A 26,887-nucleotide genomic window follows, 5' to 3' on the forward strand; every position below is an offset into this window, starting at 1 on the left:
TGTCCCTGTTATTATTGGGTGGTCTGTAAAAAACACCCAGTGGAGTTGTTGATCCCTTCCTGTTTCTAACTTCCACCTACAGAGACTCAGTAGACAATCCCTCTGTAGTGGACACAACATCATAGCTCCAAGTACTGATCCAGGCTCTAAGCTCATCTGCTTCGTCCATGATGCTTCTTGCATTAAAATAGATGCATCTCAAACCATCAGTCTAAGCACGTCCCTTCACTGTCACCTGCCTATCCTCCCTCTCGCACTGTCTCCAAGCTTTCTCTATTTGCGAGCCAACCGCCCCTTCCTCTGTCTCTTCAGTTTGGTTCTCATCCCCAGCAATTCTAGTTTAAATGCTCCCCAATAGCCTCAGCAAACCTCCCTGCCAGGATATTGGTCTCCCTCGAATTCAAGTGCAACCCGTCCTCTTTGTACAGGTCACGCCTGCTCCAAAAGAGGTTCCAATGATCCAGAAATCTGAATCCCTGCCCCCTGCTGCAATCCCTCAGCCACATATTTATCCTCCACTTCACTCTATTCCTATACTCACTGTCCAGTGACACAAGCAGTAATCCTGAGATTACTACCTTTGAGGTCCTGCTTCTCAACTTCCTTCCTTACTCTATGTTGTCTATTTTCCGGACCTCCTCCCTTTTCCTACCAATGTCATTGGTACCAATATGTACCACGACCTCTGGCTGTTCACCTTCCCACTTCAAGATATCGTGGACGCGATCAGAAACATTCCGGACTCTGGCACCTGGGAAGCAAACTACCACCTGTGTTTCTTTCCTGCATCCACAGAGTTGCCCGTCTGACCCCCTAACTACAGAGTCGCCTTTTACTGCTGCCTTCTTCCTTTCCCTACATTTATCATTGGTCTCCAAGTCACCCAAATTTCATCCTTAGTAATGGACAACACTTTCCCAAACACTGATGTTAGGGTAATTGGCCTATAATTTCCTCTCTTTTGTCTTCCTCCCTTCTTATAAAGTGGAATGACATTTTCCAGTCCTCCAAGACCATGCCAGAATCAAGTGATTCTTGAAAGATCATGACCAATACATCTGTTTCTCTCCAGCAAACTCTCTCAGGATGCTGTGATGCAGACCATCTGGTCTAGGTGACTGATCCACCTTAAAATATTTGAGTTTGCCTGGCACTTTTTCCTTTGTAATAGCAATGACACTCACTCCTGCTCCCTGACATTCACGGGACCTCTGGCAAACTGCTAGTGTCTTCTACAGTGAAGGCAGGTGCAAAGTTCCCATTAAGTTCATCTGCCACTTCTTTGTCCCCCATTAATACCTCGCCAGCGTCATTTTCCAGTGGTCCAATATCAACTCTAATCTCACTTTTATTCTTTATGTAACTGAAAAATCTTTGAGAATTTTTTATAATATTACTGGCAACTTTGCCCTCATCATTAATCTTTTCCCTTCTTATAGCTTTTTCATTTGCCTTTTGTTGGATTTTAAAGGCTTCCCAATCATCAAACTTCCCATCCACTTTTGCACCTTATAAGCCGTTTCCTTGGTTGTGATGCAGTCCTTAACTTCCCTTGTCAGCCATGGTTGCCTATCCCTGACACTTGAGAACTTCTTCTGTGGGATATATCTATCCTGTGCCTTGTGACATTTTTCCAGAAACTTCAGCCACCTCTGTTTTGCCATCATCTCTGCCAGTATCCTCCTCCAATCCACCTGGACTGCCTCCTCTCTCATGCCTCTGTAATTGCCTTTATTCCATTGCGATACAGATAGACATAAGTTATGCTTCTCCCTCTCAAACTGAAGAATGAATTCAATCATATTATGATCACTGCCTCCTAAGGGCTCTTTTACGTTAAGCTGACTAATAAAACCTGTGTTATTACACAACACCCAATCTAAGATAGCCTTTCCCCTGGTAGACTCAAGCACAAGCTGCTCTTAAAAAGCTGTCTCATAGGCATTCAACAAATACCCTGTCCTGCGATCTGACACTAACCTGACTTTCCCAAACCCCTGGTATATTGAAGTCCCCCATTACAATTGTCACATTACCCTTATTACACACCTTTTCCAGCTCCCTTTGTAATCTCAACCCCACATCTTGGCTACTATTTGGAGGCGTACATATGATTCCCATAATGGTTTTTTAACCCTTGCAGTTTCCTAACTCCACCTACAAAGATTCAACATTTTCTGACCCTATGCCACCTCTTTCTAAAGTTGTAATTCCATCTCTTACCAACAGAGCCACACCACCACCTATGCCTTTCTGCCTGTCCTTTCGCTATAAAATATATCCTTTGATGTTCAATTCCCAACTTGACCTTCTTTCAGCCACAACTCAGTGATGCCCACAATGCCATACCAACCAATCTCTAACTGCGCCACGAGTTCACCCATCTTATTCCAAATGCTATGTGCCTTCGTTTATCATTCTCACATGTACTGAGATACTTTAAGTTTGCTTAAAGTTGTCATAGTTGGGTGGTTGGTGGGGGGGGGGGGGCTGGTGGAGTAGTGGAAATAACCTCCTATAAGCTCCCACTACCTAGGTATTAAATGCTCCCAATGGTGTACGTCTCAAATAGCCACTGGCAGCCAAGTCCAGCTCCTGGCCTTCATGTGTGGCTTAGCTACTAAACCCGGCAGAATTTCTACTGATAGGAGAATAGGCAAAGGCGGGTTACTGGCGTCTTATAACCCATTGCTTCAGGCAGATGGGGCTCATCAGCTGTGGTAGGCAGCTCTTCTGGGAGAAGGAAAATCCTAATTTCCAACCTCCATTGTCTTGCAGCTATACCCACTCATGGGGAAGGGTTTGGGAGTAAACCATAGGAAAAATTCAGAGCTGGTGTTCTTTAAGCAGTCCTGCGTTGAGTCCCATGGTGACTGACAACTCCTGTGATGCTGCTGGTGCCAAACTGTATCAGTCTCTGCCATTCTTTTGGAGTCATCAGGTACATGGAGAGGGGGAGCCTGCTACATTGTCAGCAGCTTGCTCTTCATATTCTACCACCCTAGCTTGTGTACCCCACGGACAATTAGGACGCAGCACCCATGGCCGACCACGACCAGTGGAGGATCTCACTGGGATAACAGTGATAATATCAGTTTTGCAAGATGTCCACACATTTCAATACAAGAGTGCACTGAGGAAATATAGACAAACAAAATAACTAATGCAGAACACAGCATTACAGTTACAGAGAAAGTGCAATACTGGTGGAGGCCCCATGATGAGAATGATTGTCATGTCAAGAGACCATCCGTTCATAAAGAGAACAAAGATAAGTGACAAACTTTGTTTTACATTCTTTACATTCTCAAAGAAAGAGAATTTCAGAGTTTTATTACTTGCCGGAGAAGGAATTTCTATGCACCTCAGTTAAAAATGTCTGTTTCTTTGTTTTATAACAATAGGAAATACGCATATTATAGCACTTCATTTTTTATTCCAAGGATTTGTGTGATAAATCTGTAGTTAAGAAGGCATACGGTGTATTGGCCTTCATCAATCGTGGAATTGAAGTTAGGAGCCGAGAGGTAATGTTGCAGCTATATAGGACCCTGGTCAGACCTCACTTGGAGTACTGTGCTCAGTTCTGGTCGCCTCACCACAGGAAGGATGTGGAAGCCATAGAAAGGGTGCAAAGGAGATTTACAAGGATGTTGCCTGGATTGGGGAGCTTGCCTTATGAGAATAGGTTGAGTGAACTCGGCCTTTTTACCTTGGAGTGACGGAGGATGAGAGGTGACCTGATAGAGGTGTATAAGATGATGAGAGGCATTGATCAGGTGGATAGTCAGAGGCTTTTTCCCAGGTACAGAAGAGATGTCAGGGGTAAGTTTTTTACTCAGAAAGTGGTGAGTGCGTGAAATGGACTGCCGGCAACGGTGGTGGAGGTGGATACGATAGGGCCTTTTAAGAGACTTTTGGATAGGTACATGGAGCTTAGGAAAATAGAGGGCTATGGGTAAGCCTAGTAATTTCTAAGGTAGGGACATGTTCAGCACAACTGTGTGGGCCGAAAGGCCGGTATTGTACTGTAGGTTTTCTATTTCTAACTACAGTTACTTGATTGGACTTAAAACTGAATTATGTGAAGCAGTGGTTCAATCTTACCATTAGTGTTCTCCCAGTTATCTGTTGCAACTGGCCAGTCCTGCAAATCATGCAGCATGGTGATTAACGGCTCAACACCTTTCTTCTCAATTGCCGCTGAAATAAACACAAGGAGAGAGGACTAGAATATAAACGCAAGGCTGTAATGCTGAGGCTTTATAAGAAATTGGTCATAGTCATAATCATAGTCATACTTTATTGATCCCGGGGGAAATTGGTTTTCATTACAGTTGCACCATAAATAATTAAATAGTAATATGTAAATGTAAATTATGCCAGGAAATAAGTCCAGGACCAGCCTATTGGCTCAGGGTGTCTGACCCTCCAAGGGAGGAGTTGTAAAGTTTGATGGCCACAGGCAGGAATGACTTCCTATGACGCTCTGTGTTGCATCTCGGTGGAATGAGTCTCTGGCTGAATGTACTCCTGTGCCCAACCGGTACATTATGTAGTGGGTGGGAGACATTGTGCAAGATGGCATTGTCCAAGATCAGACTGCACTTGGAGTATTGTGAGCATTTCTGGGCCTTATATCTTAGAAATAATTGGAAACATTCCAGATGAGGTTCCTGAGAAAGAAAGCATTAATGTATGAGCATTTGATGGCTTTGGGTTTGTACTCATTGGAGTTTAGAGGAATGAATCGGTGGGGGTCACAGTGTACCCCAAGGAATATTAAAAGGCCTAGATAGTGTGAATGTGGAGCGGGTATTTTGTTTATTGGGGGATAAGAATAGACCAGAATAGAATGGACCAGAATAGAATGATGTCCCTTTAGAACAGGGAAGAGGAGGAATTTCTATATCCACAGGGTATTGAATCTCTGGAATTCATTGCCACAGTTGATTGTGGAGACAATTGGTTATATTTAAAACGGAGATTGATGAGTTGTCGATTAGTAAGGACATTACCTCACAACTTTTTAATTTTATTTTTGCACCACTTAGTTAACTTATCTATGTTTAATATATACTGTAATTTATATTTTTTTCTTTTCTGTTATTATGTACTACTGCTGCAAAGTTAACAAATTTCACGATATAGGGCCAGTGATTTTAAACCTAATTCTGATTCTGAATTATAATTATGAATTAACAAAGAGCCCATTCCTGCTTTTAGCCTCTGTTACTCAAAGTTGATAGGGTCTTCATTAGTCAGGGCATCAAAGGTTATGGGGAGAAGGTAGGAGAATGGTGTTGAGAGGGATTATGTATTAGCCGCGATGAAATAGCGGAGCAGACTCGATGGGCCAAATGGTCTAATTCTACTCCTCTGTCCTATGGCCTTATGGAGAGATGTTAGGACAAATCATGGCAGCCATGTGGAATATCTGGATCATTACTTACTCAGATTTAAACATGACTGGTAAAGTATCTTTGCCTTCTGAATCCCGGTGGAATCTTCATTTCCCGGCTTCTCCAGTACATCTGAAACCAGTGTAGAGAAGGAAATCAATCTATCAGTGGGGGGTCAAATGGACTCAGAATTATTCACAATAAAAGCAGAGATTTTCATCCAAAGATTGATGGAACAATGCAGCCCCTCTAACCTGTACCTGGATGTGAATTTAAGTGGACATTCTCTCTTCCTACCTCTCCCTTCCGTCAGAAGATATGAAAGTCTGAAACCACACACCACAAGGCTCAAGAACGGCTTCTACCCAGATGTTTATCAGACTATTGTGTATGATAAGATGGACTCCTGACCTCACAATCTACCTTGTTGTAGAACATAGAACTGTTCAGCACAGTAGAGGTCCTTCATTCCACAATGTTGTGCCAACATTAAACCTACTCCAAGATCGATCTAACTTTTCCTTTCTACAAAGCCTTCCATTTTTATTATCCTCCATGCACTTGAGTTTCTTAACGCCCCTAATGTACCTGCTGTATCGCCATCCCCGGCAGGGCATTCCACACACCCACTACTCTCTATGTAAAAACTTACCTCTGACATCCACTTTCCTCTAATCATCTTCAACTAGGCTCTGACTGTTCACTCTATCATGACCATACGACATAGGAGCAGAATTAGGCCATTTGGCCCATTGAGTCTGCTCCATCATAGCTGATTCTTTTTTCCCCTCTTCAGTCCCATTCCCCAGCCTTCTCCTCGTAACCTTTGATGCCATGTCCAATCAAGAACCTATCAATCTATACATTCAACAACCTGGCCTCCAGAGCTGCCTGGGGTAAGAAATTCCAGAAATTCACCATCCTCTGGCTAAATAAATTTCTCCGCTTCTTGGTTTTAAATCAACATCCCTCTATCCCGAGGCTGTGCCTCTTCTATGCCTCATATCATCTTATACACCTCTAACAAGTTATCTCACATTCTCCTTCGCACCAAAAAAGAAAGCGCAGGCTAACTTATCCTTGTAAAACATACCCTCTAATCCAGTCAGCATCCAGATAAAGCTCCTCTCTAAAACTTCCACATCTTTCCTATAATGAGCTGACCAGAACTGAACACAATATTGCCAGTGTGGTCCAACCAGTGTTTCATAGAGCTACAATATTATCTCATGCCTCTTGAATTAAGTCTTCTGAATAATGAAAGCCGTCATACATACGTCTTCTTAATCACCCTATCAGCTTGCGTAGCACTATGAGGGTTCTATGGACATCAACCCCAAGATGCTTCTGTTCATCTGCACCACTAAGAACCTTGTGGTTAGCCTAGTCATACTCTGCCTTCAAGTTCGATCTCCCAAACTGAAACACTTTTCACTTTTCCGGATGGAAATCCATCTGCCACTTCTCCGCCCAGCTCTCCATCCTATCAATGTCCTTTTGTAGCCTATGATACCCTCCTGTACCAACTATCATACCATAACTTGATAGTTTCTTGTTTGGTAAGGGGGCTAGGGGTTCTGGGGATGAAAAATAAAATTAGCCATGATTGAATGGTGGAACAGACTCGATTCACTAGTTCTGATTCTACATGTTATGGTTATGCTATTGGTGTAAAGTTGCTGCATGCAATTTATCCTGCTTCCTACCAGTGACATCAACATTATTTAATTGACTATAAAACATTAATGGATGTCTTGAGAGCTGCTGCAGAAATGCAACTCTTTCTTTCTTCTGTCAGACCATATAGGTGACATATTTCAATATTGCTCCATACAAGGTTTGGAGGGGTTCGCTGGATGTTAGACACTCAGTGGTGAGGTGGATGGACAAAACTGAAAGTGCCCTTTATAAAGAGTTCTCTACGAAATGAGGCTCCAACCAACCATCACCCTGATCGGGAGCACGGAGTCATGTAGCCAATATATTCAGCTCAGTGTTCCAGATGCTGATCGAGTGGATGCAGAGAGGGACGGAGGGCACAACCTCAAAACAGGACACCTGTTTAGAATGGCGATAAGGAGCAATTTCTTTAGCCAGTCAGTGGGTGAATCTATGGAATTCATTGCCACAGACAGCTGTGGAGGCCAAGTCATTAAGTCCTTTTAAAGGGGAGTTGGATAGGTTCTTGCTTAGTCAGAACATCAAAGATTATGTGGAGAAGGCAGCATAATTGGGTTGAGAGAGATAATAAGTCAGCCACGATGGAAGTGCGGAGCAGACTCAATGGCTTGAATGTCCTAATCCTGCCAATGTTTTATGTTCGATGGTTCAATCCCATACACTCACTCTTCCTCAAGGAAAGCCCGACAGTGAGAGGGATATGGAAAACTCTCTCCTACATTGTCTGAGAAATATGCCAAATTATAGAGAAAGGTCACCATCACACCCCTCTGCCTCCTATTCTGTGCAGTTCCCCACTCCCAAACCTTTTTCTCCATGTCTCATCTCCATAGCCAATGACCACACCCCTCACAAGATTGGTCACACTCTCAGTTTGTCCTGCAGCACTCTGCTATGATTTGTCTCTCATTCTACCATGATTGGTCACTTTTTCACCTTGTCCTGCTATGACTGGTTAACCCTCACTTCTCTTGCTATAAGGAGGGTGACGAATCATAGCAGAGTGATGTGAGGGGTGACCAATCATAGCAGGACAAGCTGAGGGCATGACCAATCATAGCAGGACAGGCTGAGGGCATGACCAATCATAGTAGGATGAAGTGAGGCTTTGTGGCAAAGTTTGCAGATGATACGAATATAGGTGGAGGGGTAGGCAGTGCTGAGGAAGCAATGCGATTACAGCAGGACTTAAAAAAATTGGAAGAACGGTCAAAAAAGTGGCAGATGGAATATAGTTTTGGGAAATGTATGATAATGCATTTTGGTAAAAGGACCAATAGTGCAGTCTATTATCAAAATAGGGAGAAGGTTCAAACACCAGAGGTGCAGAGGGACTTAAGAGTCCTCGTGCAAGACTCCGAGAAGGTTAATCTTCAGGTTGAGTCTGTGGTAAAAAAGACAATGCAAAGTTTTTCAAGGGGAATAGCATATAAAAGCAAAGAGGTAATGCTGAGCCTTCATAAGATACTAGTCAGGCCACAATTAGAGTATTGTGAACAGATTAGGGCCCCATATCTCAGAAAGGATGTGCTGTTATTGGAGGAAGTTCACAAGGATGATTCTGGGAATGAAGGGGTTAACATATGAGGAACATTTGGCAACTTTGGGCCTGTACTCACTGGAATTTAGAAGAATGTGGGAGGATCTTATTGAACCCCCCCCCCCCCCCCGAATGTTGAAAGGACTATATAGGGTGAATGTGCGGAAGATGTTTCCTATGGTGGGGAATATGATGTTTCCAGAACTAGAGGGCACAGCCTCAAAATTGAAGGGTGATCTTTTAGGATAGTGGCAAGGATATTTTTATTTAGCCAGAGAGTAGTGAATCTGTGGATGTTCTGCCACGGACTGTGGTGGAAGACAAGTCCAGGGGTATGTTTGAGGTGGAAGTCGATAGTTTTCTGATTGGTCAGGGCATCAAAGGATATGGCCAGAAGGCAGGTGTATGGGTTTAGGTGGATCTGGGATCGGCCGTGATGGAATGGCGGAACAGACTCGATGGGCTGAATTGCCTAAGTATGCCCCTATGTCTTATTCAATTGCAGCCCGCTCACCTCATCCTACCATGATTGGTCACTCAAACACGAGGAAATCTGCAGATGCTGGAAATTCAAGCAACACACATAAAAAATGCTGGTGAACGCAGCAGGCCAGGCAAAGTGTCTTGGCCCGAAACGTTGACTGTACCTCTTCCTATTGATGCTGCCTGGCCTGCTGCGCTCACCAGCAATTTTATGCGTGATGATTGGTCACTCCCTCACCTTGTCCTGCTATGACTGGTGACTGATGCATACTTCTTATAGAGATGCTTTCTCTATAGTGCATTGAGATGAATGGTAGTGCCCTGGGGAGTGTTGTAGGAGAACCCAGGAGCACAAGTACTTACATCCCTGAAAGTAGCATCACAGGTAGACGCGGTGGTAGTGAAGGTGCTTGGCACACTGGCCTTCAACGATCAGGGTACAGAGTAGAGGAGCTGGACCATTATGTTACATATGTAGAAGATGCTAGTGAGGCTGAACGTTAAGCATTGTATACTGTTTTAGTTACCCTGTTAAAGGGAAGACACCATTAAACTGGGAAGAGTGCAAAAAAGATTTGGTGAATGGTGCACAGGGCTTGAGGCCCTAAGTTATAGGGAAGGGTTAGAGAGACCACAACTTTATTCAGTAGAGTGTAGGAGACTGGGGGCGGCGGGGGGGAGGGTAATCTTACAGACGTGTGTAAAATCATGAAGGGCAGAGATAGGGTGAGTACCCTCAGTCCTTTTCCAAATCTATATATACACACTGTGGATGCCTGTTAATTGGGCCAATGGGACAGCTGCTTACTTGGGACAGGTCTTAAAGAACAAAAACTAATTGAGAGAATAGCTGGGATTCCCATCATAAATTTGGAAAACAATGCTGCTGAATTAGGACAGTAGAATGTTTCCAAACAATTTCTAACCAGCATCAGTCACTATAGATGCTACACTGTGTTTACAGTGAACCTCTGTAGGTGTGTGGTGGAAATTATATTGACTTGTTGCATCATGGCCTGGTATGCCAATGCCCTTGAATGGAAAATCCAACAATAAATAGTGGAGAAGGCCCAGATTATCGCAGGTAAAGTCTTCCCCATCATCAAGCACATCTACACAGAGCATGCTGTAAGAAAGTAGCATCTGTCATCAGGAACACCCACGTTCCAGTCTATGCTCGCTGCTTGCTGCTGCCATGAAGAAGAAGGTACAGGAGCCTCAGGACTCACACCACCAGGTTCAGGAACTGTTACTACCCTTCAACCATCAGGCTCTTGAAACAAGGGGGATAATTTCACTCAACTTTACTTGCCCCATCACTGAACTTTTCCCACAACCTATGGACTTACTTTCATGGACTCTTAATCTTAGGTTCACGATATTTAGTGTTTGTTTAATCTTATTTTTCCAATATTTTTATTAGTTTCTACATAGAAGAATATAGAGTACAAGGAAGTATATATAAAAGGTCAAAAAAGGTTTTTAAAAACTACTAATTACATTATATCTATTCATAATAACCATCTCAATCACAATCAGTAGTTATATTGAAATATACTAATTTATTACACAAAAACAGTCTAACCCCTACCAAGACCGAAGCTGTTTATTAAGGAGAAAAAAGGTAAAATACCTTCTCATATGATAAAAATTAATAATAGCCAACATCTGAATTTAAACAACAAATTGAAGGTTTTGAAAGTTTTGAAAATAATTCAGAAAGGGTCCTCACAATGTTTGAAAGTCTTGACGGGATTCAGGAATTGAATAACGAATCTTCTCTAAATCCAAGCATGACATTATGTTGCATAACCATTGAGCATGAGTAGGAGGAAAAACATCTTTCCATTTAAACAAAAGAGCCCTCCTAGCCATAAGAGAGCTAAAGGCCAAAATATGTAAATCAGATGTCTTCAGCTTGATATCTTGTCCTGCAACAATACCGAATAGGGACATCAGAGGATCAGGCTTAAAATTGACTTTGAAAAGTAAAGAAAAAGTTTGAAAAACTTCCTTCCAATATTTTTCAAGACTCGGACAATTCCAAAACATATGAATTAATGAAGCTTCTCCATTATTACATCTGTCACAGTAGGGAGATATATCCAAATAAAAATGAAAAAGCTTATCTTTAGTCATATGGACTCTATGTACCATCTTAAATTGTATGAGGGAATGGCGAGCACATAGCGATGAAGTTTTAACCAGTTTAAAAATTTCATTCCAAGTTTCCTCAGATATTGATGTCTGTAAATCTTGTTCCCAGTGATTCTTAATTTTGTCTAAAGGAACATTCCTTGTCTCCAGTAACATACCATAAATATTAGATACTGAACCATTATAAAAAGGTGTCAAATTAAAAATTACATATGGTAAGTTCTTATCTGAGTTTATAGAAAATGTGCATAACTGAGATCTTAGAAAGTCTCTATGAGTTTTGGGTAAGCTATATTTAGCTGACAATTGCTCAAATGAAAAAAGATTTCCTCCAACAAATAGATCCCAAAAGCATTTAATACCCAATCTGTCCCATTCTTTAAAAACTAAATCAGTCATAGAGGGTTTAAAAGAAAATTAGAATAAGTGGGACTTGAAAGGGAAAATCTCAATAAACCAAAATGTTTTCTAAATTGTATCCAGATCCTCAGAGTAATAGTAATTTAACGATTAAATTATCAGTTAGTTTACTTACAAATAAAGGAAGTGAGGATCCAAGAAGAGAAATAATAGAAAATTTATTAACAGAGTTAGCGTCTAAAGAAACCCATACCAGACAGCCTACACAATTAATATAATATAGCCAAAACATAAGATATCGTATATTAACTGCCCAGTAATAAAATCTAAAACTAAGTAAGGCTAAACCTCCAGACTTCTTAGATTTTTGAAGATGAACTTTTTATTTAAACAAAGACATTTATTTTTCCATATATAGGAGGATAAAATAGATTCAAGAGAGTCAAAAAAAGATTTAGGAATAAAAACGGGTAAAGCCTGAAAAAGATATATAAATTTAGGTAGAACATTAATTTTAATAGAATTAATTCGTCCAATCAACGATATTGAAAGAGGTGACCAATTTAATAATATCCTTTTACATGGTTCAATAAAGTAAGAAAGTTTTCTTTAAACAGGTGTTTGTAATTCTTAGTGACTGTTACACCCAAATAAATAAATTGATTCCTTACAATTTTAAAAGGGAGATTAGTATTAATTGATATCAAATTATTTAAAGGAAATAATTCACTCCTATGTAGGTTCAATTTATATCCTGAAAACTGGCAAAAATGGGAGAGTAAAGAAAGTACGCAAGGTAGAGAGATCTCAACATTAGATATAAAAAGCAATATATCATCAGATACCTTAAAATACCACAGATATCATTAGATTCTCAGAAAGCAATAGCAAGGGGTTCTAAAGGTAGATCAAAGAGCAAAGGACTCAATGGACAGTCTTGTCTAGTTCCACGGTGAAGTTTAAATGATTTGGAATTTTGAAAATTTGAGTAAAAACCCGAGCAGAAGGAGATAGGTAAAGTAGTTTAATCCATTGATAAAATCTGGTCCAAAATTAAATTTTTCTAAGGTTTTAAATAAGTAATTCCATTCAACCCGATCGAAGGCTTTCTCAACATCTAAGGATATCACACATTTCGATATCTCCTGAGAAGGAGAGTAAATAACATTTAATACACGGCGTATACTAAAATGGGAATGTCTGTTTTTAATAAATCCCGTCTGATCATCAAAATAATAGAAGGTAAAATATTTTCAATCCTACAAGCCAAAACTTTAGAGACTTTTAGTATCAACATTGAGTAATGAAATTGGCCTATATGAAGAGCATTCAGTTGGGTCCTTGTTCTTTTTTAAGATAAGCGAAATAGAAGATTCATAAAAAGATTGAGGCAAACTACCCAATTTGAAAGAATCCAAAAAAACTAAGTGTAACTGTGGTATAATTAATGAAGAAAAGCCCTGATAAAATTCTCCAGAAAATCCATCTGGACCCGGAGCCTTCCCCGAGTGTAATAAACGTATAGCCTTGGCGATTTCCTTATAAGAATTGGGTTGATCCATCTGTTTGCAATTATCTGCAGAAAGTTCAGGAATATTTAATTGATCTGGAAAATTATTCATTACAGTATTATCTATAGGGGAATCAGAGCTATAAAGTTTGGAATAGAATTCTCTAAAGGTATCATTTATTTCAGAGTGTTCAGTTGTCCTATCACCATTAGCTTTGCAAATTTCTTTAATTTGTCATTTAACGACAGAAGTTTTTGATTGGTTGGCCAATACTTTGCCTGATTTATCTCTGTGAATGTAAAATTGAGTTTTACTTTAAGAAGTTGAGTTTCAATTGGATATGTTAACAGAAGATTATATTTAGTTTTAACTTCAGCACGTCTTTTATATAAAACAGGATCTGGAGCTATAGCATATTTTTCATCTAATTGTTTCAATTGATTGGCTAATTCAATTCTTTCTTTATTAGCTTTATTCTTAACACTGGCAGTATAAGAAATATTTTTTCCTCAAATATAGGCCTTGAAAATATCCCATACAATATTAGAAGTCTCTTCCTTTTTATTCTCTTCAAAAAACAAAATAATATGCTTCTCTAAAAATTTTAAAAATTCCTTATCAGATAACAAAGTTGTATTCAAACGCCAAGATCTGTTGGTTTGAGGAACACCAGGGAGATTTAAAGATAGAAATACAGGAGCATGATCTGAAACAGCGATCTCTTTATATTCACAGAAACGAACTGATGAAATCATTTGACTATGAATAAAAAAAATCCTGAAATATCTATGATGAACATGGGAAAGAAACGAGTACTCCCGATCTAAAGGATGTAAAAAATGCCAAACATCAACAATAGCACACTTCAATGAAAAAAGATTGAATAAACAAAGCTGATTTATTAAGAGATGTTGGTTTCAGAAGATGATCGGTCTAAAATTTGGTCTAGCCAATGGTTAAAATCTCCTCCCATCACCAAAGAATAAAGATTCAAATCTGGTAAAAATGAAAAAAAAAATGCACAAACAATCCTGGATCATCTACATTTGGGGTATACGCATTGGCAAATACCATTAATTTACTACCTAGTTTTCCTGAAACTATAACAAAACTTCCATTAGTGTCAGACACTATGTTGGACAAAGGAAAGTGTATTATCTATAAGAATTGAAACTCCTCTAGATTTGGCCTGAAAAGAAGAAAGAAAACAAAATCCATTCCAATGGCTAAAAAAATGTGGATTATCACATTTGTGTATGTGAATTTCTAGTAAGAAAATAATAGGGATCTTAAATTTCTTAATATAAGCAAAAATCTTATTATGTTTAACAGGGTGATTTAACCATTTTATGTTAAAATTAAGTAAATTAATAGTTTGGTCCATTTTTAATATTACGTAAAGGAAGGGTTAAAATGTAAGTTAAAACCAAGCCATAAGCCTTGAGAAATAGTAACCAAGCAACAAGTTGGCTGAAAATTCAAAAACAGCTTCTGAGAAAGAAAAACCATACCCCTGCCCACTTCCCAAAGGAAGAAGACCGACCAATAGAATCAACTTGACCAACCGCCATCTACAACTACGGACAACCCCACAAAAAACCTAGTGACCGCTCCAATTAGTTTCAAGGTTATTTATATTCCAACCTAGACTAAACAATATCCAAACAAGAAATTCAATTCTCGTATATTAAAAATATAGTATTAAAAAATACGAAAGGAAATCAGTTACAAAGGTTTACCAAAAGTAAAAGATACAATTATTCATACAGAGAGACATTAAACATTTAATTTTATATCTTCATGATAAAAAAGTTAGCCTTCAAATTTAAAAAATCTTTGTGCTTCAGTATTCAGATGAAACCATTCGAAGGATCCATCTTTAATGAGATTCTCAGTCAAATTGGGTAGCCAAGGAACGGGTTAAAACCCTTATTTAAAAAATTCCAACAAAGCTTGTTTAAACTTAGCACATTCCTGCATATCCTCAAGCGAATAATCTTCAAAAATCTTAATATTCCACTCTATCTGGAGGGGAGGAGAAGATGGCGGTGCGACGCAGCGCGTGGCCGCTCCAAAATGATATCGTATTTGTGAAGTAGGATGCCGTGCACAATCCTGATTTGATGGAGACGGATGTGAGAAGCATGGAGGAACATTTGGAGAAACCTCTGAAATGCCTGCTTTGCTGCTGCTGGTACTGTGCGATCGAGATTCTCTGAAGAGGAAGGCCCCAAATTCTCGGCTTTGCCTATTGTCTGTTGACGGGGCTGGGGTTGAAGCGCTCGGCAGAGATGGTGCTCGGTGCTCGGTGTCGGAGGGCTGGTCGGAGGTTCAAAGTTTTTGGACGGACTCAAGAGTCGGCTGCGGTCGGGTGCTTCCAGGATGCTGCATCGGCAAGTTTGCGCGCTGAAAGCTCATGGCAGGAAGAGAGTTTCTCTTCCTTCTACCGACTGCGTAAGATGATGGGACTTTTGAGAGACTTTGAGACTTTTTTTTACAGTGCCCATGGTCTGTTTTTTGTCAAATTACAGTATTGCTTTGCACTGTTGTAACTATATGTTATAATTATGTGTTTTTTGTCAGTTTTTTTTAGTCTTGGTTTGTCTTGTGTTTCTGTGATATCTTTCTGGAGGAACATTGTATTATTTCTTAATGCATGCATTACTAAATGACAATAAAAGAGGACTGCCTGTCCTCATAATCTATAATCTATAACCAATCATGCCCCTTCAACGGGATTTATGAATTTAAAGTTTCTCATTTAATCTGGTGTCTTCATGTAAGGACAAACTAAACAGTTAGCCTTCGGATTTTAAAAACCTTTGTGCTTGAACAGTCAAAAGGAACCATTTGAAAGATCCATCTTTAAGTGTGATTCTGAGTCGGGCTGGGTAGCGAAGGGAAGGCTTGAAACCTTTATTAAAAAGCTCGGACATAACTTCCTTGAATTTAACACGTTCCTGCATAACCTCAGGAAAGTAATCTTCCACAATTCTATTCTTATAACCATGATAGTCAATCATGCCTCTTCGATGAGATTTGTGAATTAAGAGTTCCTTTGTTTTAAATTCCTAAAAACAGATTATAACTGATCTTGGTCTCTGACCCTTAGGAGTTCTAAATGCAGGAGATCTGTGAACTCGATCAATCATAGGCATAGATGTCAAAATCTCCGGAAATGATTCTTGCAAAAAGTTTGCAAAAAATTCCATAGGATGATTATCTTCGATTAATTCTTCGAGACCCAGAACCCACAGGTTGTTTCTTCTACTTCTATTTTCTAGGTTGATAATCTTCTGTCTTAACTTTTCGTTGGACTTCAATTGCTTTTCACAAAGCAAATCATCCACTTCCGTTTCCAGAGACGCCAAAATTTCTTCGTTATTTTTGATACGTTTATCGTGTTCATTAAGAGTTTGTTGAAGAGAATCCAATTTACCACCTATTTGTTTAAATTCAGAGCTGAATTGTTGAAACTTCTCAGAGGCTCCTCATGTATGACTTTGCAGCAAATCCACAGTAGAATCCAAAGAAGCAGGGAACTCATCCTTTTCAGTACCTCTGGCCCTCCTTGTATCCATAATGAAAGAATGTCACACTTAAAAAAGAAGTTTCAAGTCAGGTTGGAAATAGTAAGATAACTAGATTGCTGTTACTCCATCAGCCACCAGCAGGAAATCTGTTTAATCTTATTATTTATTATTTATTTGCAGTTTGTTGTCTTTTGCACATTGGTTGTTTGTCTGTCTAGTTAAGTGCGGTCTTCCACCGATTCTATTATGGTTCTTGGATTTACTGAATATGCCTAAAGGAAAGCAAGTCTCAGAATTGTATATAGTGACATATTTGGATTTTGATAATAAATTTGCTTTGAACTTTGAACTTTAAATAGCATCAAATCTGTGTGTTTGTGTTCAAAAAGTAGTGACTTTTGTCACTGATTGTTGGTGACAAATAAGCATTAAAGCAACTCAAGCAAATCTGCAGATGCTGGAAATCCAAGCAACACACATAAAATGCTGGAGGAACTCAGCAAGGCAGGAGGCATCTATGGAAAAGAGTACTGTCAGTGTTTCGGGCTGAAAGCCTTCAGCAGAAAAGCAACTCAGAACAATTTTGCTTACTGTAGTTTCAAGTATTCAGGCTTGGAGATGCCAGAAATGGCTGGGAGTGAAAATTAAATGATTTTACTACTTCGGCAAGTTAAAAATTATGGAGAATTTGAAGATATCGACAATCACCTTGATTGTTACAATGAAAATGAAGATTTGGAGTCATTGACAGAATGGTATGAAGTCAGTCCACAAAGTGTCTGTGCTGATTTTGTTCATTTACACTCAAAAGAACATATATTGGATGAAATCCTCCATCGATAACTATTAAAAACTAATACACAGTGTTATAGTACTGTAGAAGTATTAGTAGTGTTCTAATTTATTCTATATTTGACTTAAATACATATTTTTTACTCAGTTACATGATAGTTAATCTTTTGTATACCTTTTTAACTATTTCCATGAAACTTTGGCTAATTGGGGTAGCTACTTAACTGAGTCAAACTCTACTAGTTCTGCTGAGTCCCAATTAACCAGAATCCACTGCATATTTCTTATTGTAATTTACTTTATAATATATCGTTGCTGCTGCAAAAAAAAAACAAATTTCATGACATAATCCAGTGATATTAAAACTGATAATGATTCTAATTCTGACTCTTTGACTCTATAAATGACACTTTAACCACAACTGCCCCCAATTATTAGTAAAAACAAAACTGCTGGTAAAACTCAACAGGACAGACAGCATCTGTGGAGGCAGAAGGATAGTCAAAGTTTCTTATCGAGATCTGCTATTGTCCCTCCCTCCCCACCTATCAGCTCCTTAGTTCTGTACCTCAAATTATTGCCTCCTATAACCACCTTTTCCGTGGACTCAGCTCAGCTACTGAGGACAGAAAGGGTTGCACAGCAGACTTGATGTTCCCATGGCAATGAAACATCTAGTGTTTAGTACTGTAACGTGATTGTTATTGGAGTGGAATAATATCTGCCTGCATTTTCAGACTAATCTGGAATTTTTTTTCACACTTCCACTATTTTATATTTGGATAATGAAGTGCATTCATTAGCACTACATACTTATTTTTTTACGTACACTAAGTGGCCACTTTATTAGGTAACTCCTGTACCTAATAAAGTGGCCATTGATTGCATGGTTGTGGTCTTCTGCTGCTGTAGCCCATCCACTTCAAGCTTCAACAAATTGTGCATTCAGAGGTGTTCTTCTGTACACCACTATTGTAACACGTTGTTATTTGAGTTACTGTCACCTTCCCGTCAGCTTGAACCAGTCCGGTCATTCTCCTCTGACCTCTCTCATTAATTAAGCATTTTCACCCACAGAACTGCCACTCGCTGGTTTTTTTTTGTTTTTGTACCGTTCTCTAGAGACTGTTATATGTGAAACTCCCAGCAGTTCAGCAGTTTCTGAGATAAACTACCCTATCTGGCACCAACAATCATTTCACGGACAAAGTCACTCAGATCACATTTCTTTCCGATTCTGATGTTTGGCCTGAACAACTACTGAACCTCATGACCATGTCTGCATGTTTACATGCGTTAAGTTACTGCCATGTGATTAGCTGAGTAGATACTTGCATCACGTGCTAATGAGGCCAGAAACAGGAAGATTATAAAGTTTAATAATTGACTGAGGAGTTGGAGAAAGAGGGAGGGCATAAGATTTTTGGATCATTTGGCTCTCTTCCAGCAAAGATGGACCTGAGGAGAAGAGACTAATTGCACATGAACTGGAAGGGGACTAATATCCAAGCAGGAAGGTTTGCTAGTGCTGAACGATGGAGTTTGAACTAGAGTTGCAGGCGTGAGGGAAACAGAGTGCCAGCAGAGTTAATGGAGAGGTTGTGGAGACAAATGTTGTAAAGACCTCAGACAAAGTCAGGAACCAAAAGGTTGAGCATGGTGTGACTAATGTTCTGAGCTGTGTATACTTCAATGCAAGAGGTATCATAGGAAAGGTAGATGAGCTCATGGCATAGATCAACACCTGGAATTATGATATTGTAGCCATTAGTGAGACTTGGTTGCAAGAGGGGCAGAACTGGCAGCTCAATATTCTGGGGTCAGGTTGTTTTAGACGAGACAGAGCAGGAGCGGTGGAATGAGAAGAGGGTGGCGTTCAATATCATGACAGTGTTCAGTCAGGACAGAATGGAGAATGCAGCTAGTGAGGTGTTATGCGTGGAACTGAAAAATATGAAAGGTATGACTATGTTACTGGGGCTATATAACGGTCCTAGGGATTTGGAGCAACAAATTTGTAAAGGAATCACAGACTGTTGCAAGAAACACAAAGTTGATATAATAGGTGATTTTAACTTGCCACTGAGACTCCCACACTGTGTAACGCTCATACCTCATATACAGAGTTTGTACGTTAGCTAACTTTGCTAACAGCCACTCAATCAGTGATGAGAAATCTACCTTTCATAAACAATATACTGTATGTCTAGGGTCCTTATGTTTTGGGGTTCAACTAAACAGGTGAAGCGCCAATGAAATGAACTTCGATTTGAGCAAATACTGTGTAAGTACTGCCCATACACAGTTACCAGTAGCCCAGAAATGACAGATCGTACAACAGCATAAAATTATAAAGAAAGTATATTTACCAAATTTTTGACTTTATCAAACAATTACAGGAAAAGAAAAGAAAAATAAAAGGCCCCATTAGAGTTTAACCAGTCCAAAGTGCTCATAAATCATGGCGCTCATAATGGAGTATTCGGGGGTGTATCTCTTACTCACATGCTGGACCCACCATCTGCATGAAATCACCTGCAAGATTTTGAATTCCCCTCAAAGACCATCTCAGACAAATGGGCTCTCTCTCAGGAGTACTGGCCCTTCCTCCTTGGAGCCATCTATCTGCACAAAGCACTTCCTGCAACAAGGAGTCTCCTTCCAAAGGCATTCTCCAACATCTTCCCTTGTGCCCCACTCCACAGCTCCCACTAAAAGACCCCAAACCAGACTACTGTCCTTCAGAAAACTCTTCCCCACAGCTCTCCAGAACCTTCTCTCACATCCTGTAATCCTGATTGGCTGACACACATTCCTAAGTTGGACATGTCTCCTTATCTTAGCCAAAGCCAAAACACACTTTCCAGCATGGCACACTGCTTTTACAGAAAATTGCTAATATAAACTACCTCACAACATAGCACTAGAAATCTTAACCACGGCATTACAGCTGTAAAAGGACCAGATGAGATAGAGTTTGTCAAAAGTCTTCAGGAAAGTTTCCTTCATCATCTGTCCCAATGAGAGAGTGTGTGATACTTGATCTGCTATTAGGGAATGAGACAGGGCAGGTGACAGAAGTTTGTGTACGGGGAACATTTTACATCCAGTGATCACAATACCATTAGTTTCAAAGTAAATATGCAAAAAGATGGGTCTGGTCTGTGAGTCAAGATTCCAAATTGGAGAGAGGCCAATTTTGATGTTATCAGAATGGATCTGTCAAGTGTGGATTGGGACAGGCTGCTTTCTGGCAAAAGTGTGAAGGCTTCAGTGGGAGGGTTTCAAAAGAGAAATTTTGAGAGTTCAAAGTTCGTACGTGCCTGCAAGATTAAAAGGCAAGGATAAAAGGTGTAGGGAACATTGGTTCTCAAGAGATATGAAAAGGCACTGATTAAGAAAAAAAAGAGGTGCATAGCAGGTATAGGCAGGTGGGAACAAAGGATGTACTTATGGAGTATACAAAATGCAAGAGAACACTTATGAAAGAGATCAGCAGGGCTAAACAAAGCCATAAGTTTGCCCTAGCAGACAAATTGAAGGAGAACCCTAAAGGATTCTACAGATATGTTAAGAGCAAAAGGATTGCATGGGACAAAATTGGTCCTTTGGAATATCAGAATGGTAATCCATATTTGGAGCCAAAAGAGATGGGGGAGATCATCAATAAAGTTTTTGCATCTTTATTGCAACGGATGTACAGTCTGTAGACATGAGGCAAAGCAATAGGAACTTCATGGACCCTATATAGATTACTGGGGAGGAGTTGTTTGCTGATCTGAGGCAAATTAGGGTGATAAATCCCCAAAGCCTGACAAGGTGTTCCTTCAGACCCTGCAGGAGGGAGTGCAGATAATTGCCCGGGCCCCAGAAAAGATATTTAGATCATCCTTAACAATAGGTGAGATTCCAGAAGATTGGAGGATAGCCAATGTTGTCCTGATGTTCAAGAAAGGCTCTAAAAATAAGCAGAAAAATAATAGGTTGTTGAGCTTGACATAAGTAGTGGGAAACTTATTGGAAGGTATTCTAAGGGACTGGATATATAAGTATTTGGATAGACATGGACTGATTAAGGATAGTCTGCATGGTTTTGTGTGTGGTAGCTCATGTGTAACCAATCTTATAGAGTTTTTCAACAAAGTTACTAGGGAAGTTGAAGGAAAGGCAATGGATGTTGCCTGCACCGACATTAACAAGGTATTTAACAATGTCCCCCATTGGAGGTTGATCATGAAGGTTCAGTCACTCAGTATTCAAGATGATGTAGTACATTGGATTAGACATTGGCTTTGTGGGAGAAGGCAGAGAGTGGTAGTAGATGATTGTCTCTCTGAATGGAGAACCCTGACTATTGGAGTGCAGCAGGGATTGTACTGGATCCATTGTTGTTGGTCATCTATATTAATGATTTGGATGATAATGTGGTTAACTGGATCAGCAAATTTGCTGACGATGCCAAGATTGAGATTGAGGTACGACTGCGCAAGCTCCTGGACGTCAGCGAGTTAGACCGGCGGGAAGGATTTAAAAGAAGACAGCTTTATAGAGCAGATGCCAGAGGAGTGGGCAAGAGAGTAGAGGGAGGCAGAGTGGGGGGGCTTTGGTTCAACAGGGCTTTGGCGATATTGGGTCGAGGTGAGGTAGCTTCTTGTGAGGAATAGGAAGTATGTCTGTGAGGCTGGTGTTCTGTACTGGGTGTTAGATATGGGATGTCCGGGAGACTCCCAGCCTCCTGGAAGGCCACATCTGCGCCAGGTGCATCGAGCTGCAGCTCCTTAAGGACCGGGTTAGGGAACTGGAGATGCAGCTTGATAACCTTCGTCTGATCAGGAAAGGTGAGGAGGTGATAGAGAGGAGCCATAGGAATGTAGTCACACTGGGCCTCAGGAGACAGATTAGTGGGTAACAGTCAGGAAAGGGAAAGGCAAGAGTCAGATACTAGAGAGTACCCTAGTGTCTGTCCCACTTAAAAATAAGTACTCCTGTTTGAGTACTGTTGGGGGGGGTGGAAACGACCTACCTGGGGGAAGCAACAGTGGTCGCACCTCTGGCACAGAGTCTGGCCCTGTGGCTCAGAAGGGTAGGGGAAGGTAGAAGGCACCAGTGATAGGAGGTTCTATAGTTACAGGTCAGACAGGTGATTCTGTGGATGCAGGAAAGAAACACGGATGGTTGTTTTCCTCCCAGGTGTGAGGGTCTGGGATGTTCCTGATCGCGTGCACGATATCCTGAAGTGGGAAGGAGAACAGCCAGAGGTCGTGGTACATATTGGTACCAATGACACAGGTAGGAAAAGAGCAGTGGTCCTGAAAACAGACTACAGGGAGTTAGGAAGGAAATTGAGAAGCAACACCTCAAGGGTAATAATCGGGATTACTGCCTGTGCCACGAGACAGTGAGTGTAGGAATAGAATGAGGTAGAGGATAAATGTGTGGCTGAGTGATTGGAGCAGGGGGCAGGGATCGGATTTCTGAATCATCGAAACCTCTTTTGGGGCAAGCGTGATCTGTAGAAAAAGGACGAGTTGCACCTGAATCTGAGGGGGACCAATATCCTGGCAGGGAGGTTTGATAAGGCTATTGGGAAGAGTTTAAACTAGAATTGCTGGTGGGTGGGAACCCAACTGAAGAGACAGAGGAAGGGGTGGTTAGCTCACAAATCGCAAAAGCTTGTAGACAGTGTGAGAGGGAGGATAGGCCGGTAATAGAGAAGGGATACACTCAGAATGATGATTAGAGGTGTGTCTATTTTAATGCAAGAAGCATCATGAGCAAAGCGGATGAGCTTAGAGCGTGGATCAGTACTTGGATCTAAGATGTTGTGGCCATTACAGAGACTTGGATAGCTCAGGAACAGGAATGGTTACATAGACTGCCAAGCTTTAGATGTTTCAGAAATGACAGGCAGGGAGGCAAAAGAGGCGGGGGCATGGCACTGTTTTTCAGAGATACTGTCACGGCTGCAGAAATGGAGGAAGTCATGGAGAGATTGACTACTGAGTCTCTGTGGGTAGAAGTTAGGAACAGGAAGGGGTCAATAATTCTACTGGGTGTTTTTATAGACCACCTAATAGTAACAAGGGCATCGAGGATCAGGTGGGAGACAGATTCTGGAAAGGTGTAATAATAACAGGTGGGAGATTTTAATTTCCCAAATATTGATTGGCATCTTCCTAGAGCAAGGGGTTTAGATGGGGTGGAGTTTGTTAGGTGTGTTCAGGAAGGTTTCCTGACCCAATATGTGGATAAGCCTACAAGAGGAGAGGCTGTTCTTGATGTGGTATTGGCAAATGAACTTGGTCAGATGTCAGGTCTCTCAGTGGGAGAGCATTTTGGAGATAATGATCACAATTCTATTTCCTTTACCATAGCATTGGAGAGGGATAGGAACAGACAAGTTAGGAAGGCATTTAATTGGAGTAAGAGGAAATATGAAGCTACCAGGCAGGAACTTGGAAGTGTAAATTGGGAACAGATGTTCTCAGGAAAATGTATGGCAGGAATGTGGCAAATGTTCAGGGGATATTTGCATGATGTTCTACATAGGTGCATCCCAATGAGACAAGGAAAGGATGGTAGGGTACAGGAATTGTGGTGTACAAAGGCTGTTGAAAATCTAGTCAAGAAAAAGGAAAGCTTACAAAAGGTTCAAAAAACTTGGTAATGATAGATATCTAGAAAATTAAAAGGCTAGCTGGAAAGAGTTTAAGAATGAGATTAGGAGAGCCAGAAGGGACCACAAGAAGGTCTTGGCAAGCAGGATTAAGGAAAAGTCTAAGCATTCTACAAGTATGTGAAGAACAAGAGGATAAGACTTGAGAGAATAGGACCAGTCAAGTGGAAAAGTGTGTATGGAACCGGAGGAGATAGCGGAGGTACTTAATGAATACTTTACTTCAGTATTCACTATGGAAAATCACCTTGGCGATTGTAGAGATGACTTATAGTGGACTGAAAAGCTTGAGCATATAGGCATTAAGAAAGAGGATATGCTAGAACTTTTGGAAAGCATCAAGTTGGATAAGTCACCTGGACAGGACAAGATGTACCCCAGGCTATGGCGGGAGGCGAGGGAGGAGATTGCTGAGCCTCTGGCAATGATCTTTGCATCATCAATAGGGACGGGAGAGGTTCCAGAGGATTGGAGGGTTGCAGACATTGTTCCCTTGTTCAAGAAAGGGACTAGAGATAGCCCAGGAAATTATAGACCAGTGAGTCTTACTTCAGTGGTTGATAAGTTGATGGAGAAGATCCTGAGAGGCAGGATTTGTGAACATTTGGAGAGGCATAATATGATTAGGAATAGTCAGCATGGCTTTGTCAAAGGCAGGTCGTGCCTTACGAGCCTGATTGAATTTTTTGAATATTCTGCATGGAAGTCAGTGATCTGTGGTGTGCCTCAGGGATCTGCTCTGGGACTCCTTCTCTTTGTGATTTTTATAAATGACCTGGATGAGGAAGTGCAGGGATGGGCTAGTAGAATTTCTGATGACACAAAGGTTAGTTGTGTTGTGGATAGTGTGGAGGGCTGTAAGATGTTACAGCAGGACATCGATAGGATGCAAAACGGAGCTGAGAAGTGGTAGATGGAGTTCCACCCAGATAAATGTGAGGGGTTTCATTTTGGTAGGTCAAATATGATGGCAGAATATAGTATTAATGGCAAGACTCTTGGCAGTGTGGAAGATCAGAGGGATCAAAGCTGCTGCGCAGGTGACTGTGTGGTTACAAAAGCAAGTGGTGTATTGGTCTTCATCAACTGTGGGATTGAGTTCAAGAGCCAAGAGGTAATGTTACAGCTGTATAGGACCCTGGTCAGACCCCACTTGGAGTACTGTGCTCAGTTCTGGTCACCTCACTTTAGGAAGAATGTGAGAACTATAGTAAGGGTGCAGAGGAGATTTACAAGGATGTTGCCTGGATTGGGGAGCAGGCATTCTGAGAATAGGTTGAGTGAACTTGGCTTTTTCTTCTTGGCGCAATGGAGGATGAGAGGTGACCTGATAGAGGTATATCAGATGATGAGAGGCATTGATCGTGTGGATAGTCAGAGGCTTTCTTCCCAGGGCTGAAGGCTAACATGAGAGGGCACAGTTTTAAGGTGCTTGGACGTAGGTACAGAGGAGATACCTGGGGCAAGTTGTCTTACACAGAGGGTGGTGAGTGCATGGAATGGGCTGCCGGCGACAGTAGTGGAGGCAGATATGATAGGGTATTTTAAAAGACTCCTGGATAGGTACATGGAGCTTCGAAAATTAGAGGGCTATGGGTAACCCTAGGTAATTTCTAAAATAAGTGCATGTTCGACACGGCATCATGGGCTGAAGGTCTTGTATAGGTTTTCATTGTTTCTAGGTTTCTATTTGGGTGTGTCATGAAAAGCGAGGAAGGCTATCGTGGCTTGCAACATATTCTGGACCATCTGGGAAGCTGTACTGAAAAATGGCTGGACAGCAGATGCAATGTTATGCTGAAGCTGTCTAAAAGATAGCTGAGGCCTAATTTGGAGAATTCTGTGCAGTTTTGATCACATACCTACAAGAAAGATGTAAATAAAGTTGAAGCAATACAGAGAAAATTAATAAGGATGCTGCCATGTCTGGAGGACCTGAGTTACGAGGAAAGATGAATAGGTTAGGACTATATTCCTTGGAATGTAGAAGATTCAGAGGAGACTTGATAGAAGTATGCAAAATTACGAGGTGTATGAATATGCTAAATGCAGAAGTCATGGGTTAATGGTGAAAGGAGAAAAATTTAAGGGGAACATGAAGGGAAACTTCTTCACTCAGAGAGTTGTGACGGCGTGGAACAAGCTACCAGCACAAGTGGAGCATGTGAGCTCGATTTTAATGTTTCAGAGAAGCTTAGGTAGGTACGTGAATGGTAGGGGTTGATCCTGGTGCATGTCAATGGGCGTAGGCAATTTAAATTGTTCAGCATGGACTAGGGGCCAGTGTTTGTGCTGTACTTTTCTGTGACTCTAATAAGCAGGTGTACCTAATAAAGTGGCCACTGAGTATATACTTCTCATTGTAATTTCTAGCATTTCCGTTATTTTTTGCATAGTACCACTACTGCAAAACAACAAATTTCATGCACACTGCAATTCAGTGATATTACTCCTTGTTGTGATTCTGAGTTATTAACAACACGTGCATGTACTCAAATGCTCAGCCTTCCTGGGTGACTCAGATCACCAAAGGTCGTCAATGAAACACATTGAAAGGCGCTTCCATTTAGGCCAGCTGCATCATGGGCATGAGCTCCGCCATTATCAAGACATCTTTTTGAGGTGGTGCCTCAAGAAGTCAACATCATCATTAAAGTCCCTCATCACTACCATCAGGGAGGAGGTTCAGGAGACTGAAAACCCACACTCAATATTTCAGAAACAGCTTCTTCCCCTCCGCCATCAGATTCTTC

General features: G+C 40.8%; 1 protein-coding gene across 3 annotated transcripts in view; it reads right to left on the reverse strand.

Annotated features, from left to right (window-relative positions):
- The window catches only part of LOC140196167 (neprilysin-like), a 303,855-nt gene that overhangs the window by 197,313 nt on the left and 79,655 nt on the right, over positions 1-26,887 (reverse strand). For all 3 annotated transcript variants that reach the window (XM_072254924.1, XM_072254921.1, XM_072254923.1), the window contains exons 5-6: positions 5,454-5,534; positions 4,108-4,203 (exon numbers count right to left, since the gene is read on the reverse strand). In XM_072254924.1, coding sequence (XP_072111025.1) covers positions 4,108-4,203; positions 5,454-5,534 — 177 coding nt within the window. The remainder of the gene's footprint in view (positions 1-4,107; positions 4,204-5,453; positions 5,535-26,887) is intronic.

The sequence above is a fragment of the Mobula birostris genome, chromosome 4 (genome assembly GCF_030028105.1).
Source record: "Mobula birostris isolate sMobBir1 chromosome 4, sMobBir1.hap1, whole genome shotgun sequence".
Classification (NCBI taxonomy): Eukaryota; Metazoa; Chordata; class Chondrichthyes; order Myliobatiformes; family Myliobatidae; genus Mobula; species Mobula birostris.